This window comes from Cebus imitator, unplaced genomic scaffold (genome assembly GCF_001604975.1).
Source record: "Cebus imitator isolate Cc_AM_T3 unplaced genomic scaffold, Cebus_imitator-1.0 Scaffold115, whole genome shotgun sequence".
NCBI classification, from domain to species: Eukaryota; Metazoa; Chordata; class Mammalia; order Primates; family Cebidae; genus Cebus; species Cebus imitator.
In genome coordinates, this window is record NW_016107430.1 from 5,275,975 (window position 1) to 5,294,054 (window position 18,080).

The 18,080-nt window shown below is 45.7% G+C and overlaps 4 protein-coding genes across 11 annotated transcripts in view; 2 read left to right on the top strand and 2 right to left on the bottom strand.

Annotated features, from left to right (window-relative positions):
- Positions 1–20: 20 nt before the first annotated feature.
- On the bottom strand, positions 21–1,549 carry LOC108311446 (uncharacterized protein C17orf100). Its single transcript, XM_017538860.2, is given in 3 exon segments — positions 21–1,067; positions 1,069–1,287; positions 1,289–1,549. Coding segments are annotated over 3 exon segments (474 nt in total). The 5' UTR covers positions 1,324–1,549; the 3' UTR covers positions 21–847.
- A 26-nt stretch (positions 1,550–1,575) lies between these two features.
- On the top strand, positions 1,576–7,702 carry MED31 (mediator complex subunit 31). Its single transcript, XM_017538859.2, has 4 exons — positions 1,576–1,726; positions 2,541–2,618; positions 2,910–3,006; positions 7,297–7,702. Exons 1-4 carry the CDS (start codon positions 1,699–1,701, stop codon positions 7,487–7,489), a joined length of 396 nt encoding a protein of 131 aa, XP_017394348.2. The 5' UTR covers positions 1,576–1,698; the 3' UTR covers positions 7,490–7,702.
- Positions 7,703–8,785: 1,083 nt separating this feature from the next.
- On the bottom strand, positions 8,786–11,119 carry LOC108311447 (thioredoxin domain-containing protein 17). Its single transcript, XM_017538861.1, has 4 exons — positions 10,664–11,119; positions 10,060–10,141; positions 9,577–9,652; positions 8,786–8,958 (listed from the first exon to the last, which is right to left on the bottom strand). The coding sequence occupies exons 1-4, from the start codon at positions 10,806–10,808 to the stop codon at positions 8,890–8,892; spliced, it is 372 nt and encodes a 123-aa protein (XP_017394350.1). The 5' UTR covers positions 10,809–11,119; the 3' UTR covers positions 8,786–8,889.
- A 41-nt stretch (positions 11,120–11,160) lies between these two features.
- KIAA0753 (KIAA0753 ortholog) overlaps positions 11,161–18,080 on the top strand; it is a 63,318-nt gene continuing 56,398 nt past the window's right edge. For 3 of the 8 annotated variants that reach the window (XR_001828208.2, XM_017538853.2, XM_017538856.2), the window contains exons 1-2: positions 11,161–11,249; positions 16,553–16,708. Coding sequence is in view for 5 of the 8 variants with exons in the window: in XM_017538853.2 (XP_017394342.1) it covers positions 16,616–16,708 (93 nt within the window). In the remaining 3 variants the exon portion in view is untranslated. The other 5 variants (XM_037742128.1, XM_037742129.1, XM_017538854.2 and 2 more) reach the window with 5 other exon arrangements.

An 18,080-nucleotide genomic window follows, 5' to 3' on the forward strand; every position in this document is an offset into this window, starting at 1 on the left:
ACATTCAGTAGAAATACTACTTTAAGTACCCATACAACCGTTGTTTCTCACTTTTAGTACAGTAAGCAATAAATTACATGAGATATTCAACATTTTATTATAAAATAGGCTTTCTGTTAGATGATTTTGCTCAACTTTAGGCTAATGTGTCCTGAGCATGTTTAAGGTAGGCTAGGCTAAGCTACGATATTTAGTAGGTTGTAGATAGTAAGTGCATTTTCAAATTACCATATTTTCTACTTACAATGGGTTTATTGGGAGGTAACTCCATCGTAAGTGGAGGAGCATCTGTAGTGCCTGGCACAGAGCAGGTACTCAGTAAATATGACTCTTGTCCATCTTCTTCAAACCTCAGGTCAGGTTTCAATGACCTCCTTTCACTTTCTCTTCTAAGATTATTTTTGCTTGCTGGTGGGTTTGCTGTCATTTTTAACTACATCTAACCTACATTTAAAAAGTGTGTGAATGGGGGTGCCAGGTAAAAGAAAACCATTTACTTTGAAACATAAACAAAGGCCAATTGGTAATTTATGAGTCTGTTGCCTTTCAAGCTTTTAGCAGGCATGGAATCATTCCACAGGTCATGATTTCAGTTTGGTCTCTGTTCCTAAGGGGTGAAGGTCATCTGAGGGCTCTGGATCCCAAACTCACCTGGCTCAGAGGCTCAAACAGCCTCTTTGTCCATCAACCCGATTTATATAGCATCCTGGGCCTGAAAACCTTTTGTGCTGACTTCAAGTGAATATAATTCACTGGTTCAAAAGCCGACTGGTCCAAGACGCCGTAGGATGGTCAAAAAACGTTGGCTGTGTTCAGGAACCGCAGCTTAGCTGTTTCTTACATTGATTTATGGGCTGTTTCCATGAAACCGAAAAAGATTGGCCCACCTGGCAGCTGGCTGGCTGGCAACTGGAGGCCTTTCTCTCCTGGCCGAAGGCCCTGGCCCCTTGGTGGCCTTTGGGAAGCAGCATCTCATCAGGCTGTTTTTTTCTCTCTGAGGGGCGGCCGGCCTGGCCCTCGGGGCCGGGCTCTCCGCGCGGTGCAGAGACGTCTCCACCCGCAGGGTCCCTGACGTGGCGGGAGGTCGTTTCCATGCGCTGCAAGGAGGCTTCCACGTGCCAGGAGGACGCCGCGAGGACGCCAGGGAGCCACCTTCTCGACGGGGAGAGGGAAGGCCCCTCGCTGCGGCCCTGTGAGGTCTCCCTCCATCCGGACGATGTCTCCACGCGGTGGGATGAGGTCTCCACGCGGACCGTGGACGTCTCTGCGTAGCGGGCGGTCCCCACCGGGGCGAAGACTGCTTGCCCCCTGGGCTGAAGCCATTCTGCCAGGCGTGAGGGGACCAGGGAGGCCTCTGGGCACCCCACACACCAACCGTCACCGCAGGCAGAAGAGAGGAAAACTACTGTACTACCACAGGGGGGAGCGCCACAACACGATGACGTGGAAGCACCATGGTCCTTCGAAGGCTAAAACACTGGGCTCCTGCCCCTCGGGCGTTCCCACGGCCCTGCCCCCGCCCCCTGGCTGTTCGGGAGCCAGCGGGGATAGAGCGGGGCGGGGATGGGCGGAGCCTCCTGGCCTCATATCCCACAATGCCCCGGGACCGGAAGAGGGAGCCGTGGTTTCCGGAACTTCTCTCGCCACTGGGCGTTTGCTCTGTCGGGCTGGTGGCGAGTTGGTGTCTCTTGGTTTGTTATGGCCGCCGCCGTCGCTATGGAGACAGGTGAGTAGCTCAGTGGAGTCTTGGCAGATGGAACTCTCCTAGGCCCAGACCGCTTCCCCCAGGCTTCCTTTCAGGCCTCACTCTGTAGGGTTCGTATTTGGACAGGGAGGAGAGGAGGCTCTTGTGGCATCTAGAAAGGCTAAGGTACTTTTCGTAGTTCTCCTAATTTGGTTTATTCCACATCTTTGCTACTCAAAAACCACCAGCTCCCCATTGTGGGCGAGATTAAGAGAGGACTTGTGTGTTAAACCGTGTCCTCCTTGGTTGGTTTTCTGCTTCTCACGAGCTTTCGTGTTTGAAATATCGTCGCTAGACTTCTGTATCATTCTGCTGCTGGTGCTTCTCACATATGCATACACTCCACGATCTTTTAGGCTCTCTGCAGTCTCTTTTTCGGCTTGCATCCTAAGTTTTTCTTAACGGATTCAGCACGTAGCTTTTGCGAAACTTAATCACTGTTAACAATGGTTACAACGCATTATTAAAATAGGGGAAGCCACAGTTAGTGCAGCTTACCTAAGTGATCACTTAAAATTCCTGCAAAGTGGCCCACGAGTTGGTAGGAATTCTGCTCCGTTTGTGTGGCTGTTTTCTTTGATGATTTCTCTTTAACTTTAGAGAAACTTCTAACTTAATCCTTTTAACCAAGGCTCCGCTTTTTCTTAGATTTCGAAGAAAGGTTTATCTCCATCCACTCCCAGTTTAGGAAGACCATCTCAATATTAGTCAGGTTTCTTTATTCTTTCCTTACCACAAATGAGTATTATATACAGTGACCTTTATTTTCGATGATTTTTGCTGTCTTGTCTCCTAGATGATGCTGGAAATCGACTTCGGTTTCAATTGGAATTGGAATTTGTGCAATGTTTAGCCAACCCAAATTACCTTAATTGTAAGTTGTTAAGCACCTCATTAAATTGAGTAGCTATTAATTTCTGACAGAAGAGTTGCAATTCAAAATAGTGTCTCCTTGTACACATTCTCAATGAAATGAAATTACACTTATGCTGGTGTATAGATGTAATTGTGCACATTGGGACTTGTGTTTTGAATCTGATGTGTGTTGGTGGTGGGAGTGTGATGTAAATAGATCCTTTATATTAGGGGTAACAAATCATAGTTTAAGAATTGGTTTGACCTACAGATTTTCTTTTTCTTTTCTTTTTTTTTTAATGCTTTTCAGTTCTTGCCCAAAGAGGTTACTTCAAAGACAAAGCTTTTGTTAATTATCTTAAATACTTGCTTTACTGGAAAGACCCAGAATATGCCAAGTATCTAAAGTAAGTTTAATTTTTATAATCCTAAGCATGTTTATACTTTATTATATAATAGATTTCTTAGTTTCACATTGGCAAAAATGTATTTTGACTCTCTCCACTTCTTTTAGTTGTTGCCACCTTAATACAAGACACCCTCATCTCCAACTTGTATCACTGCAGTAATCTATTCCCTGGTTATCTCTGCTTCCACTTTTACCTTCCTGCTCCCCTACCCCTCCCCAAAAACCAAACAAAGCAAAACAGCTTTCTACACAGAAGCCAAGTTAATCACTTAAAAATATAAATTAGAACACTTTACTTTTTTGCCTAGAACCTTTAATGGCTTTGCATTCCATGTGGAATAAAATCCAATCTCTCTTTTTTGGGCTAAACCCCTCTATGATCTGGCCCTCCTTTGTCTGACCTTGTCTTTTACCAACCTCCCCATCTCCCCAGGTTTCTGATCCCAAAGAACGCACAATCTGTAAAAGTAGTAACATAGCCATGGGCTGAAATTAGAACACAAAAAGAGGGTATCTGTAAGGAAGGTGTTTGGGGTTGTTTGGAGGAGTCTTACCTGAATCTTAGAACTGCTATCTTTTCTTTAAGGCCTGTTGTGTGCCAAGAACAGTGCTAAATACTTCACATGTATTTACTCATTTATGTGTATATGTATGTTTACCATTCAGGTTGTTTAGCAGATACTTTGCTGTTAAAGCTTACTAAGTTGCAAGAACCATATAACCAGAAAGCAATTCCCTTTTAATGGTAAAAAACAAAAAACTACATCTTGAACTCACACCCCTGCTTTGTCTTAAGCAGGTAGTTAGAAAGTAGTAGTGAACTTTTTTTTTTAAACAAAAATTTGAGAGGAAAATGTTTCAAACTTGTCTTTAAGTCACTTTTCTATATGCAGTAACAGTTGACTCATGAAGCATATACATCTTGTGTTGCCTGCAGGACCATTTGTATCTTTTCTGGCTTTTTATCCATTTAATAATCCAAAGAAAAGACTTTTAAAAAAGTATTTTTCAACAAATGTTGTATGTATGTAGATTTACAGACTCAGTGTTGGAAGCCTTAGCCACCAGTAAGTTTAATTTTATCCACAATGTTGCTGAGATCAGATGGTCATCTACACTCTGTTTGGAAGTTTCCATTGATCCCATGTTACTCTGTCAAGGGCAGCTGATTCGATTGTTAGCCAGAAGTTATAAAGTTCTTCCTTATATTGTGATATAATATACCACCTTGTAGCTTCAATCTGTTTGTCCCTGGATTAAGCTAGAACCATTCTATACCCTCTTGAGGACAACAGCTTTTTAGATATTTACATTCAAGAGAGATTGCAAATTAGCCCATTTTGGGCATTTTATTTAGTCTGCCCAAGATTTAATTTTTTTTTTTAATGCTTGGCAACATTTAAAGATCAGAAAGTTTTAATAAATGCAGATTTCCAGATACTCTTTAAAATCTGGAAGATCTAGCAGCCATAGATCTTAACTCTTCCAAGTCAACAACTGGCTGAAGCTGAGAGCAGCTGTCACTACTAGCTGCTTTCCACCTGGTGGAAGAGACTTTCTACCACTTGGCCTGCTTCATTGCTAACCAGTAGCTGCCACTGTAACATCTCTCTTATATATCTTTTTCTCAACTCCCTTCAGCCATTGTGCCATGGTGTCCAGACTTATGAGTTCAGGTTCCCTCCTTTGGATATTTGGCAGTTGTACCTTATGCAGTTCAGCCAAGAACTAAACACAGGCCTTCAGATGTGGTCAGAGTACAGTGGGCCAAAGGTCCTTTCTTTTCTGTATGTGGACATACACCTCTATTAATTAAACCCTTGTTTATATTACTTTTGGGGTGGGGGTGGGGAGAGGATCACATTGTTGACTTGCTGGGAGCATTAATGTCAACTAAAATCCTTCAGTTCTTATTTTCATCAATGCTGTTGAGTTCTCTCTGTTTATTTTTTAAAACACCAAATGCAGAACTTTCCTTTTCTACTGCTTCTGTTTCATCTTGTTGACTTGCAGCCTATCCAGAGTATGATTCTTTATTGTCATCTAATATATTCTGATACAAACACTGCCTGTCTAAATTCTAGTTATTGACCAAATGCTACTTGAGACCTCTCTTGGTTTTCACATTATTTTACAGCTGAAGAAACTGAACTTTAGAGAGGCTAAGTACCTTGTTAAAGGCTACCCGGCTAGAACTTACATCCTGGTCATTTTAACTACCCATGCTGTCATGAAAGGGAATTAGCCAGGGCAGGTGTGAATACAGCATTCTAGCATAAGCAGCCAGCAGTTAGAGCAACTGTGTATTTTTAGCGTGTAGATTGCAAACCTTTACTACCTTGGAAGTTACTCTCTTAGAAGCATGGTACTATAAGCCCTATTCAGTGTGGTGTTCAGATCAGCAGCATTGGTTCCATTTGGGAGCTTTTTAGAAATGCAGAGCTCAGATCCCACGGCAGACCTAAGGAGTCAGTCTGCATTTTAAGAAGTGATTCACACACACATTAAAGTCTGAGAAGCATTGCTCTAGCATCCTATTTTCCAAACTTTAGTCATTTGCATATCACTTCTACAACTTTGGCTTTATCTGCATACTTCCTATATTTCAATGTATTTTGTCTCTTTTAAATGCGTTTATGTCTTTTCAACTTGAAATAATTTCACTTACAAAATACCTGAAAAAATAATAAAGAGAATTCCTATATTTTTCTCACTCAGATATTCCAAATGTTTAACAATACAATCAGCAAAAATCAGAACATTAATATTATTACCCAATCTACAGAGGTCAGATTTTGCCAGTTGTCCTGCTGGTATGCTGTATGCAGTACAGGATCCAGTCTAGGCCTGCATATTGCATTTATTGTCTTGTTTTCTTAGTCTCCTTTAATCTCAGTGGTCTTTTCTTTGCCATGACTATAACAGAAATGATTTTGTATCTGTCATATATCTATAGTCACATGAAGTCTGTTTGTCCCACTGCTGGTGATATTAATTTTGATAACTTGGTTGAGGGTGGTACCTTCTAGGTTTCTCAGTATCAAGTTACTATTTTTCCTTGTATATTTAATAAGTATCTTATGGGGAAATCCCTTGAGACTATGTAAATATCATATTACATATACTTTTGCCCATTAATTTTAGCATCATTTGAAGATACTTGCTTTTGAAGAAACAGTTTTCATTGTGGTGATTTTCTAATTCTTTCATTCTCCATTTATTAGTTTGGAATTCGATTGTAGGGAAATACTTTTCCTTGTTTTTTATTTATTATTTTATTAAAGAAATTTACATCCATTTAGTATGGACTTTTGTATTATTATTTTTATTCTGTGAATTTTAATTATGTATTTTCTTGCTCTGAGTATTCCAGATTTGGCCATTAGGAATCCCTTCAAGTTGGCTCCTGAATACTTTTGATCCTCCCAAGAATTTTTAGCACTTTTTCTTCTGGCATTACATAATGTTCCAGGCTCATCTTGTCCTTTCCCTGTCTTATCCCTGAATCAGACTTTTCTCCAAGGAAACCTGCTCCTTGGAAACCGGGCACTGTGTGTTCATTAGTACCACAGTGTCATTGCTTCTAGGCCCTCTCAGTACACAAAGCTCAAGACCTCTATATATGTATGTATGTGTATACATGCACACACACATATATCTATGTCTCTATATATTAAAAGCCATAAGTACATGCTGTTTTCAATACCAGCTCAGTAACACAGGGTTCATTCTAGCCTTTTTCCTTTCCTTGTCTATAAATCCTTTTCTGATAGCTAGAAATTTGGCTCTCCGTATCCACAGTATATTTACTTGTCCAATCCTAGAGTATACCTAATTTCAGAATTGGTATACCCCTGTGGACAAGAGTACAATGTATATGCATAGTCCTCTTTCAAACTGAAAGTTGTCTTTTTATCACTATTGATGGAAAAACCAGTAACTATCAATTAAACACATAATTACTAAAGTATGTTCATGTTCACCTTGGAAGCCACTAGAAGGGAATAGCATGGTTTGTGCCTAAATTTTCACTCTGCTTACCAGTTACTGTGTTCTGTAGTCTTGAGCAAGTTAATCTTTCTGAACTTAAACCTTTTCACTTGAAAATTTTGCTGAACACTGACTTTTGATGACTATGCAGGGGAAAAACCCTATGCTACTAGAGTGTACTAAGTGAATGTTATAGAAATGGTAGGCTACAAGATCATTTTTAAGAGAATAACTGAATTAGACTTTGGCATTATTTACTTAAATTATGTTGTTCATTCACTTATAAACTTAAACCCAGGTACCCTCAGTGTTTACACATGTTAGAGCTGCTCCAATATGAACACTTCCGAAAGGAGCTGGTGAATGCCCAGTGTGCAAAATTTATTGATGAACAGCAGATTCTACACTGGCAGCACTATTCCCGGAAGCGGATGCGCCTTCAGCAAGCCTTGGCAGAGCAGCAACAGCAAAATAACACATCGGGAAAATGAAAAACTGGATACAGACGAGGCTCTGAAGATATATATATATATATATATATATGTGTGTGTGTGTGTGTGTGAAGACAAAAAAAATGAAAACCTCTCCTATCTAGCTTTATTATGGTAGCCCCTAGAAACTTTAGTGTGCTTTTTAATCCAACTAACTTTTTATTGTTAATAGACTATCACTGTTAAACCTGAAATGTTCTACTTTGATTTCCATATGGATTTTAAGATGTTTCTTTTTTAAGAATTTAGTATAATCGGCTGATTAAGAATGGAAAAGTTAGGTGCTTTAGACCAAATAAAGAAGGCACAGGGGCATGGGGAAGGGGTGAGCTACCAAGTATACTGAATTCTAAGGTTAGCTCTTCCGGACATATAGTAGGGCAAGGCTTCTCCTGGGACCTTACTGTGTCTCAGATCAACTACTCTACCACTCTTACCTATGTAGTGAGAGTAGCAGAGTCAGTGACCTCTTTAAATCACCGGAAAGAACTGCATAAAGGTTCTTAAATTCTGCAGGAAAGGAGATACCTGTATACCTGCTTTGCAAGATGGCTTTAAGAATCACTGTGGCCTCACTTGACCTAGTCATCGCAGGACAACTAGTGGTTAATTACTAATTGGTCTCTTGACTTTAGAACAAAGATGAGGAGCCTCAAATACTTGTGCTCACTTGGGAAAGCTAACACTGATTTGGGAGGTACCACAAACCAGGTGCTATGTTAAGTGCTTCCTTGAATTCTCAGAACCTTGTTTATAGAAGACAAAACTGAAGTTTAGACAGGGTGAGTAACTTAACTTACCTATGGTTACACAGCTAGTAAGTGGTAGAATCAGTGTGACTGACTCCCAGGTTGGAGTTCTTCCCACCACTAGGTTATATAGTCTCTCTAGCCCCTGTCACCTGCCTCATCCCAAGTAAAGCACATTGAGATAGCTGTAAAACGAACTGCCTATAGTGCTCAGGAGTCTGTTTTTTAATAAATGAAACAAAACTGCCTGAATTAGAAGCTGGATTAGAGGTACTGTGCTTCCCTTCAGTGGTGAGGTTAGGTTCTATATTCCAAAATCAAAGAAGGGGTTTCAGGAATATGAGTTGCTTTGCAGATGCATAGAATTTAAAAGATCCTGATCTTTTTAGAGATTTGGAAGGTGTCCTCTGTACCTTTAGGGGCTTTTAGGCATTTCTGTCACTTTCAATAATACATTCCTTTGAGCCTTTACTGCTACTTGTGAAGATATATTACAGGTAAACTAAAGGTTCATGGGTATTTTAATAGCAGTCTTGTTTACAGACACATGCCAGTTTTTTAAACATTTATTGCTAATATGAATTCAAAGCAAGTATACAGTTTATTGATACTAAAATCAGGAAATCAAGACATGATTGCCATCATAAAATCTTAATCTTCAGAGAACAACATTTCCACGAGGTTGGCCTGAAGACACTCAGATTCTACCAGTTTTTGAGGCTGTAAGAGAACAGTTAAATCTTAACTACTCCTATAAAACATTACTAGGAGTGGAATGAGTTCTGCATTGAATGACACTATCTTTGAAGACAGAAATTACGCAATTTAGAAACTATCAACTAGTTATAACAAGTTTTATGAAAGATATTTGCTGTAAGATTAATCACTAACATACTTGGCTCAAGGGACTTAAATCCCAAATGCCAGGAAGCACCACAGACTAAAAGAGGAGACAGCAAGCCCAGTACCCTCCTCTTCCCCTCAACTCTGTAATTTAGGATCCCAGGGGCATGACTGAAGTAGAGGAGGTGCCCCTTTTAACCAGAATTATGAATTACATAGAAAACAACTGTTGATGCATGTGTTTTAAGGAATTATCAGTCAGCCTACTTTCTGGTTATAGAATTTGATAACAGTGACTTACCATGAAAAAGACCTAATAGCTAGATATTTACATTATTAGTTTATTGGGATTGGCCATAGGAATGGACTCTCAGCAGCACTCTGAACCGCAGTGGAATTAAGATACAATGTCAAGATCTTTACAATGTTGGATCCAGAGCAAGTTAAAAGAGTTTTGAAGTGAATTACAGGCCCAGCATATTTAAGGATACTTACTGTTCCATACTTAAGTAGTGTAGGCACTGCTGTTACTTTCAAGTTTTTTCTGAAGTCATTATTTGGATCTTTCCAACTATTCCAAAAGAAAAAGTGATCATGAAAAAAATTTACTTGGTTTATTACAGTTTGCTTAATATTTGACATATCCCTATTTTTTTAGTAATCATTCTTCTTGCTGACACTTAAAAAAACCTTGAGGACTATGGCTTAATCTATTAATTACTCTGTGCAAAGTTTTAAAGCGTGACTAAGATATAAAAGTAAAGCCAGCTAAGTTCTGGGTTTACACCAGACCAAATTCGTTTAATTACCCTTACTTAATTCAGGTGGGCATTTTAAATTTGTATTTAATAGCTTCTAATTGTTTAACTTGTCAGACATAACCTTGTAACAGAAAAACTGGGTGAGTCCCTGAGGCCCTTCCCGCCTAAGTTTACAATTCGTGCATGTCTGTGAAGTCGAGTATACATTGCCACTTACTAAGGCTTGTCTCCTACTTGGCAGTAGATGAACACACATCCTTCACTAACGTGCTTCAGCCCCTCTCGTACGACTGGTTCAGCTTTAAAAAAAAAGTTGAGATAAACCCGTTAACTCTACAATCAAGCACTAATACACAGTGTTCCTTTCCCCTTCACCCAGTCTTGGTAAATACTCAGACTTTAACCTGCAGCTAACTGAAGAGGTCAACAGAAGTCAGGCGTTCACTTCTGGTCTTAGAACCACATTAAGGGCTCTAAGTCCAAATCCCAGTCCAAATTTGCCCCCGCACCACCGCGCCCATAACAATGGAAAGCACATGCATTTGCTGATCAACTCACGCATCCTGTAAGACACTAATAGTACTGGCTAAGTGAGAAGTTTTAAGGAACCAGATTCCAAGATCATCCGGGTAAAATGGTAAAAAGGAGAGCGCTCTTGGCAGAGCAGCTTAGGATTTTATAGGCGAAGACAGGGCCAGATCAGATTGCCCCGCGGATGCCTGGAATCAAGACACTCCGCCTCCACTAAGCCCCCTTTCTGGCCGTAGCCTCCACCTTCCTGCCGTTTTCGCTGTACAGGGGCCCCCGAATCCCGGCCTCACCCTGCACGCAGTCGGGGCACCAGCTTTTCCCTCCGGCGTCCTTAGAACCCGTAAAGTAGGCGAAAATGGTCTTTCCATTGTGCTGTTCCACGGCCCTGTTGAACTCCTCGAAGCCGGACACACTCACCTCCTCGTAGTGGGCCATCGGCACGACGTGGAACTGCGGCTAGAAGCGTGCACGTCTGGCCGCCGCGGGCGGGGCCCACTGGGCGGGGCGGGGCTGCTTCCGGGTGGGCAAGAGGGGGCGGGGCCTACGGAAGCCGGAGCCGCCGTAGAGTACGGAAACCTCTGAGGACCACAATGCACCCGCATGGCTTTCTGCTCTCGTTTCTCAGCTCTTTCTGGGCTAGCTGCACTCCCAAGCCCAGGCCTCTACCCCAATCTAGTTCCAGCCCCGGCCCCATGGACACTGGCTGCGAAACTTACCGCCCTGCAACACCTAAATCCTTGCGTAGTTCAGGAGCTTCAACAGCTCCCAAGCCGCCCTGCGCCTGTTGCTATGGCGACTGGGATGGCGGTCGGAAGCTCGGCCTAGTTGGGGGCCCCCTTGCCTGCCTCCCAGTAGCCGCGCCTCGCCCCAGGCCAGGTGGGCTCGGGCCGGGGCTAGGGGGGATTCTGGGAAGCTGCGTTGAGTCTTGAAGCTGGGGGAGAGGAGACCTGACCCAGACAGCCTTTGTCGCTTTGTACCCCCAATTACCTTTTCTGCCGCCTAGGCTTTAGGGGGGCCTGGGACTGGGGGCGGGTTCCCGAGCCTGGGCGGGGGTGGGATGGGTTGGGGGCTGGGAGGGAGAAAGCCTGCGAGGCGGGAGCTGAGTGTGTGAGTGCGTGTGTGGAGCAGCTTAGGGAGCGAGGTGCTAAGACTACCCCCAGGGCCGCCTTAGGGAGAGGGAACTGCCCTAGAGCTATGAGCCGGGCGACCGGCCGTGAGGCCTTGGCCAGGCTGCGCAGGGGCGAGCCAGCGGCAAAGATGCCAGGTCGCTGTGTGGGGCCCAGCAGGTCGGGGCGGGGTGTTCGGCGGCCGTGGGGGAAGAGACTGGGCACGGGGACCTCCCGAGGCCGTGGAGCAAGGCGCCGGGCGAGGTCCTCGGAGTGGGAGACGCGCTGTGTGAGTGCAGAAAGGCCGCGGGGCTGTCGGCGGCCTTGGGGGATGAGACGAGCTGCGGAGACCGACGACGCCACCGGGGCGAATGAGGTTTCGGGAGCTCCTGGGATCGCAGGCTCCATCGAGGCTGCAAGGGACCCTGGGGCTGTGTGGGTGAACGGAGCTGTGGAAGAGCCCGAGGTGGTGGGGCCTGCCGGGGCTGTGTGGGTGACCGGGTCTGGGGAGGAGGAGACCGAAGGTAGGAGTCCTCGGGGCTGCGAAAGAAAAGGTCGCCCGGGATCTCTGGGCCATGAGAGCATTCTTCACCTGTGGCTGAAGGTGCAGGCTATGAGAGCCGCCTCGGGATGTGGGGAAGGAAGTAGAGTCGAGCTCCATCCCGTTCCTGCAGGAGCGGGACCCGTCGAAAGGGGTGTTCTTGGCCGAGCTTCCTGGGTAGAGACAAGCCATGGCGGTCTTACTGGGCCCTGGGTGAAGGGACAGGCAAGGGGGTTCCCTCGGGCTCCATCAGGGCTTACAGCTCTGGGCTTAGGGGCAGCTTACAAAAGAGCCTTAGACTTCTGTGGGCAGAGACAGGCGGAAAGGGTGCCTCGTCCTGCGGGTGTGCCTGGGGCTCTGGAGTCAAGTTCTGAGATGGCCCCACATCTGTGGAGGGGACAAGCTGTGGGGGTTCCCGCGGCTGGGGAGGAGATAGGCTATGGGATTGCCCCAGGCCCTTGTGAAAAAGGACAGGCTGTGGGCGAGCCTGGGGCCGTGGAGTGGCCTGGTGCTGTGGGAGCGCCCAGAGCTGTGGAGGGTGAGCTCGGCTGCGGGGGTGCTGCCGGGCAATGGGGGAGAGAACGGTCTCCGCAGATTCCTGGGGCTCTGGCACATGAAGCAGTCTGTGGGGCCAGCCCTGGTGTATGGGGGAGGGGACAGGCTGTGAGGGTGCTCGACCCAGTGGTGGAGGAGCCTACCTCTGTGAGGGCCGCAGGTGTATGGCACAGGAGACAGGCTGTGGAGGAGACAGGCTCTGTGGGTATCCCCGGCCTGTGGGGCACAGGACACTCTGTCGGGGTGCCTTGTGCTACTGAAGACGAAACTAGATATGGAGGTGACCCAGGGTTCAGGTCAAGGGGACAGCCTATGTGGGTGGAGACAGGCTCTGGGGGTCACCCAGGGTCACGGGGAGCTGCACAGACTGCACAGCCATCATGTCCTGGGGAGCCGGCAGCAGGCCTGTGGGGGATAGAACAGGCTACAGGGATACCCACGGCCTTGGGGAAGGACATGGGCTGTGTGAGTGTCCCAGGGCTGTGGGGAGCGGGACAGCCGGTAGGGGTGCCCCAGGCTGTGGTGGTACCGGGAGCCCTGGGAGAAGAGCTGAGCCACAGCAGGGCCCTGGGCCTGTGGAATGGACAGCAAGCTCTGGGGCTGCCCCCAGCTGAGGCAGTGCCTGGGCTTGAAGAGGAGACCGATGGTAGGAATGTCCTGAGCCTGTGGGAAAGGAGGCAGGCTGTAGGGGAGCCAGAGAGTCTGGGGCCTTCAGCCTTAGGGATCCCTGGGTCTGTGGATCAGGAGGCTGACTGTGAAGATGTCTCATGCCTGTGTGGGAGGAGGCAGGCCGTGGGAGTATCTGAGACAATGGGCATACTCAGGGCGGCAGGTGGGACCCAGCACGGGTGTGCGGCAGCAGGGGTCCCCACGGTGATGAGTGCTCCAGGCTGTGGAAAGGTGCCTGCCAGAGTGCCGGCTGCTGTGTGGGCGTCTGGCCCTGTGTGTCAAGCAGGCAGCTCTAGAGACATTTTGAACCTGTGGGAAAGGGCTCAGGCTGCCAGGTTATCTGTGGCTTCAGGAGGGCCCGTGGCTCGGGAGGAGCTGTGGTCTGGCGGGGAGGATAGTGGTTCTGGGGCTTTCCCAGGCCCATGGGAAAGGAGACAGATTGTTGGGGTTCCTATGGTGCCTGAGGGGCCTGGACTTGGGGAAGAAACTGACCCTGGGTGTATCCCAAGACCTTGGGGACGGAGACAGAGAGTCAGGACCCCTGTTGCCACTGACGTGCTCCTGGCTCCTGGGATGCCTGGTCCTCTGGAGCTGGAGCCTGGCTCTGGAGGCTTCTCAGGCTTGTCGGGGAGGCAGCAAACTGCAGGAATGCCTGGGACTGTGGGGCTGTCTGCAGCTAGTGGGGTGCCTAGGCCTATGCAGGAGGAAACTGGCTCAGACTTGTGGGGAGAAAGAGAGACAGTAGGTGGTCCTGCAGATGCCAAGGGTTCCACAAGGATGGGGGTGCCCAACTCCATCAGGATGCCTGGGCCCACGGGGGAGAAGACTGGCTCTGGGGGCATCTCAGGCTTGTTGGGAGGCAGACAGACTACAGGAGTGTCCATGGCTGTGGGGCTGCTGGGGTCTGTGAGGGAGGGGACATTCTCTGAGCATGTCTCTGGCCTGTCTGGAAGCAGGCAGACTGCTGGGAGGCCTGTGGCTGCTAGAGGTTCCATGGCTGTTGGAGTGCCCACAGCTTCCGAGCTCCCTGGGCCAATGGTAGGGGATACCAGCTCTGGGGATGATGGCTCAAGCATATGGGAAAGGAGACTGGCCCCTGAGGGGCCTGCCACTGCCAGGGTTCCTGGACCTGTGGAGGGGGAGACAGGCTCTGAAAGTGTCTCAGGCCTGTGGAGAAGGAGACATGGTGGAGCCATTCCCGAGGCTGGGAGGGTGCCTCTGCCTCTGGGGGTGCTCGCAGCTGTAGGACCTCCCATGGCAGGGCGTGCACCCGCTGCAGTGTGGGTGACTGGGTCCTCAGGAGCAGAAGCAGATGGGGGTGTCTCAGGTCTGACCATGTGGAGACAGTCCACAGTGGGGACTTCAGAGGATGAGACAGGAGGTAGGAGCATTTTGAGACTGGCTGGGAGCAGCCAGGCTGTGGGGGCTTCTCACTGTGTCCCCGGGACCAAGTTATGGAGCTGTCCAAGGTCTATGGGGGAAGAAATGGCCTGTGAGAATGCTCTAGGCATGTCAGGGACAAGAACAGCTGTGGGGATACCCCCAGTTTCAAGAGAGGACATAGGCCTTGGCCATTTCAGAGACCTCCCACAGGCAAGTGGGAGGAGGCTGGCTGGAGGAGTGTCTGCAGTCAGAATGAGAGGGAGCAATTTGGGAGAGAGTTATGAGGAGGAGGCCAGATTGAGGGGGGTCTTCCGGTAGTGTGTGTAGGGAAGAAGTTGGGGTAGGCGTTCTGGGGCTCTGTGGGAGGGAGCAGGTTAGGGGGAGGTTTGTCATGGGTGATGAAAGCATAGGCTGTAGGCATCTCAGGATGGGGGAAGAGAGGTTTTCTGTGGAGATGCCCCAGGGTCTGTAGAGGGACAAATTGGGAAGTTTACTGGAGCAGTGGGAAAGGGAGCGTCCCAGAACTTTGTATAGGGGGACAGTTTCAGGGAGGGTGTCCCTGGACTCTGTGTGTGTGTGTGTGTGTGTGTGTGTGTGTGTGTGTGTGTATGTAGCATCACTTGAGGCATCCTGGAGCTAGGGATCGCCTAGTATTTTTCTAGTGGAGAATGGATTATTTGGCGTTTGGCACATGGAAGCAGCCAGGGGGAAAGAATTAACCATTTAAGAGTTGGAGATACCTGGGCCCCATTTCTGCAGACTTCCTTCTGCAGACTTCGCCCCCTACCTGTGATGACGTCAAGCCAGTTGGGATTGGCGTGCTCATGTGCCTCCTCCCATCTGCTTTTTTGATTGTGTGTCTACAGCCTTAGAAATAAGAACTCTTAGACAGCTGTCTTTATGTTCCTAAGATGTGCCTGTCTTTAAGCAAACCTAGTCTGCAAATTTTGGATTTATTCAAAAGCTTAAATTAGGGTGTTTTTTTTTTAACCTTGAATTTCCTGATTGATATACTATAGGATTATTTGAGAGAACAAATTACCCAGTGATTTACAACTAGTCAGTTTACAGAAAATCAGCTTAACTCGACACGTTAAGTTGTGTGCTATGCTCCAAACACTTTGTTATGGGAAATAGGAGAGCAAGGCAAGGCCCTTACCTCAAGGTGCTTTGCCTGGCTGGGAAGATGAGACATATACGTGAGAAATAGGTAAATAACAGCATGAGACAACACTACATGTGATAAGTATGTGAGTGGCAGTGATAATAAAGGCTATAGGCCTTCAGAGTAGGGCAAGGCAATTATAAGAGTAGAGCCCTTTACAGCTTACCAAATGCTTTCATATCTATTATGTTGTGTACATACGTGTAGGGCGGGGGAGAGACGGAGGGAAATGAAGATTGAGCAGGATCATTCAGCTCTCCAAATGGCAGATCCTGTCCTGAATCTAGGAATTGTGATCCTACAGGTTTCCTTAGAGTCATGGACAGTTACATGCGTTTGGGCCACCCGATAGAGTGAAGCATACTCTTTTTCACTAGTGTTAAGATCTGTGAACGTAGACCCCATGTCCATAAAGCCACCCTGCTGGAACATGCTAGTTTACCAGGACAAAGCTCTATTTTGGGAATAATGTCTTATTGGAGACCTTTGAGATTTGAAATTTAGAATGGAAAGGGCCCAAGAGATTATTTTTAAAATAGTAAGTGTTGCCCTATTGTTTTTAAATCGGGAACTTCCAAAGTGTGGTTGCTTTTGTAAATGGAAGAAACTGTCATTTACCTGTTTTTAAGCAATCACTCTCAGTGTGAGGTTGCTGTTGGCTATTTCTAGTATATTGTTACGTGAGCATGGCATTGTGTTTTATTTATTCTTTCCCCCTGTTTGAATGCTGTTGGTCTGAAGTAGCTTTGTTTGGTTTTAGGAATGGTTTTAGGGAAGACTATTGCTTGATGACAAGGCTGTCACTATTGTTCTGTAACCTGACATGATGGGACCAGGCCAGCCAGCTTCAACCTGTGTTCATCTGGCATCTAGGACCCAAGATGGGAGAAGCAACCCCACAGTACTTCAGACCCAGGTAGTTCTGTTTTTACCTGTGATTTTTATTATGAAATATTTCAAACATAAAATTTGAAGGAAAAGGACAACACTTCTTTGAAATCACCTCCTAGATTCAGCAATTGCTAACAATTTTTCCTGTTTTTCTACCTACTCAAACATGTGTCTAAAATTTTTGCAGAATCACCCCAAAGTAAGTTGTAGTCATTATGACACTTCTAAATATTTGAGAATACCTCTCCTAAAAATAAACTCTCCTACTTAATCATAATATTATTCTCATACCTAAGGAAATGGACAAAAAAAATCCCGTTACCCAGTAACTAGTCTTTATTCAGCTTTACTCAGTTGTCTCAAAAGTGTCTTTTCTCCTAGCATTATGAAAATCTTAAAAAATACGGCAAAGTTGAATTTTACAGTGAGCACATAGATTCCATTGTATTTCACTATATTTGTTTCACTGCATATCTATCACTCAGTCATCCCTCTAGAGATCCATCCATCAATCCATCTTATATTTTGACACATTTCAAAGTCAATTACAGACTTGAGTACCCTACTTCCGCATGCATATTGTACATTCAAATTCACGGTTTACTGTTTTTTCTTTCAATATACATTTTACATCAGAAATGATGAATACATTGCAGTGTGTACATCTTTTCACATTCGATGAGTTTTGACAAACTCATACACCTGTATAACCCATAGTTCTATCAAGATATAGATATTTAATATCCCAGAACGTTCTCTTAATGCCCCTTCTTAGTCAATGCCCACTCCTCCCCTCCAGAGACAGCCACCAGTCTTATTTTTTCCATCACAGAGTAGTTTTCTCTGATCTTGAACTTTATATAAATGGGATCATCTAACTTTTTGGTATTAAGACTTAGTTCACTAGCTGTAAAGTTTTTGAGATCTATCCATGTTATTGTATGTATCAGTAGTTTGTTCCTTTTTAATCCTTTTTACCTGTTCCATAGTATGAGTATACCACAGTTTATGTATTCATTCTCCAATTGATGGACACCTGGGCGGGATTATTATAAATAAAGCTGCTATGAACATTCTTATACAGATCCTTTTATGAACATGATTTCATTTCTCTTGGGTAAATACCTAACAGTGAAATTGGTGGGTCATGGGGTAGGTGTATAATTAGTTTTACAACAATCCACTGGACTTTTTGCAAAGTAGTGGTACCATTTTACATTCTTGCTGACAGTGTATGAGAGCTCCAGTTGCTCCATGTCTTTGCCAACACTTGTCTTTTTAGTCATTGGTGGGTGTGTAGTAGCATCGTGGTGTACAAAGAAATTTTTTTGTAAATTTTGACATAATTTTAGATGGACAGAAAAGTTCCAAGAATAGTACACAGAATTCCTGGATAC

Coding starts and splice junctions, on each gene's coding strand:
- LOC108311447 (XM_017538861.1), bottom strand. CDS start 10,808: ATGGCCCACTACGAGGAGGTGAGTGTGTCCGGCTTCGAGGAGTTCAAC. Junction 9,653..10,059: donor CAAGTAGGAGACAAGCCTTA/GTAAGTGGCAAT, acceptor CTTTTGGAATAG/TTGGAAAGATCCAAATAATG. Junction 8,959..9,576: donor CACTACTTAAGTATGGAACA/GTAAGTATCCTT, acceptor GTTCTCTTACAG/CCTCAAAAACTGGTAGAATC.
- MED31 (XM_017538859.2), top strand. CDS start 1,699: ATGGCCGCCGCCGTCGCTATGGAGACAG. Junction 1,727..2,540: donor CGCCGTCGCTATGGAGACAG/GTGAGTAGCTCA, acceptor CTTGTCTCCTAG/ATGATGCTGGAAATCGACTT. Junction 3,007..7,296: donor GAATATGCCAAGTATCTAAA/GTAAGTTTAATT, acceptor ACTTAAACCCAG/GTACCCTCAGTGTTTACACA.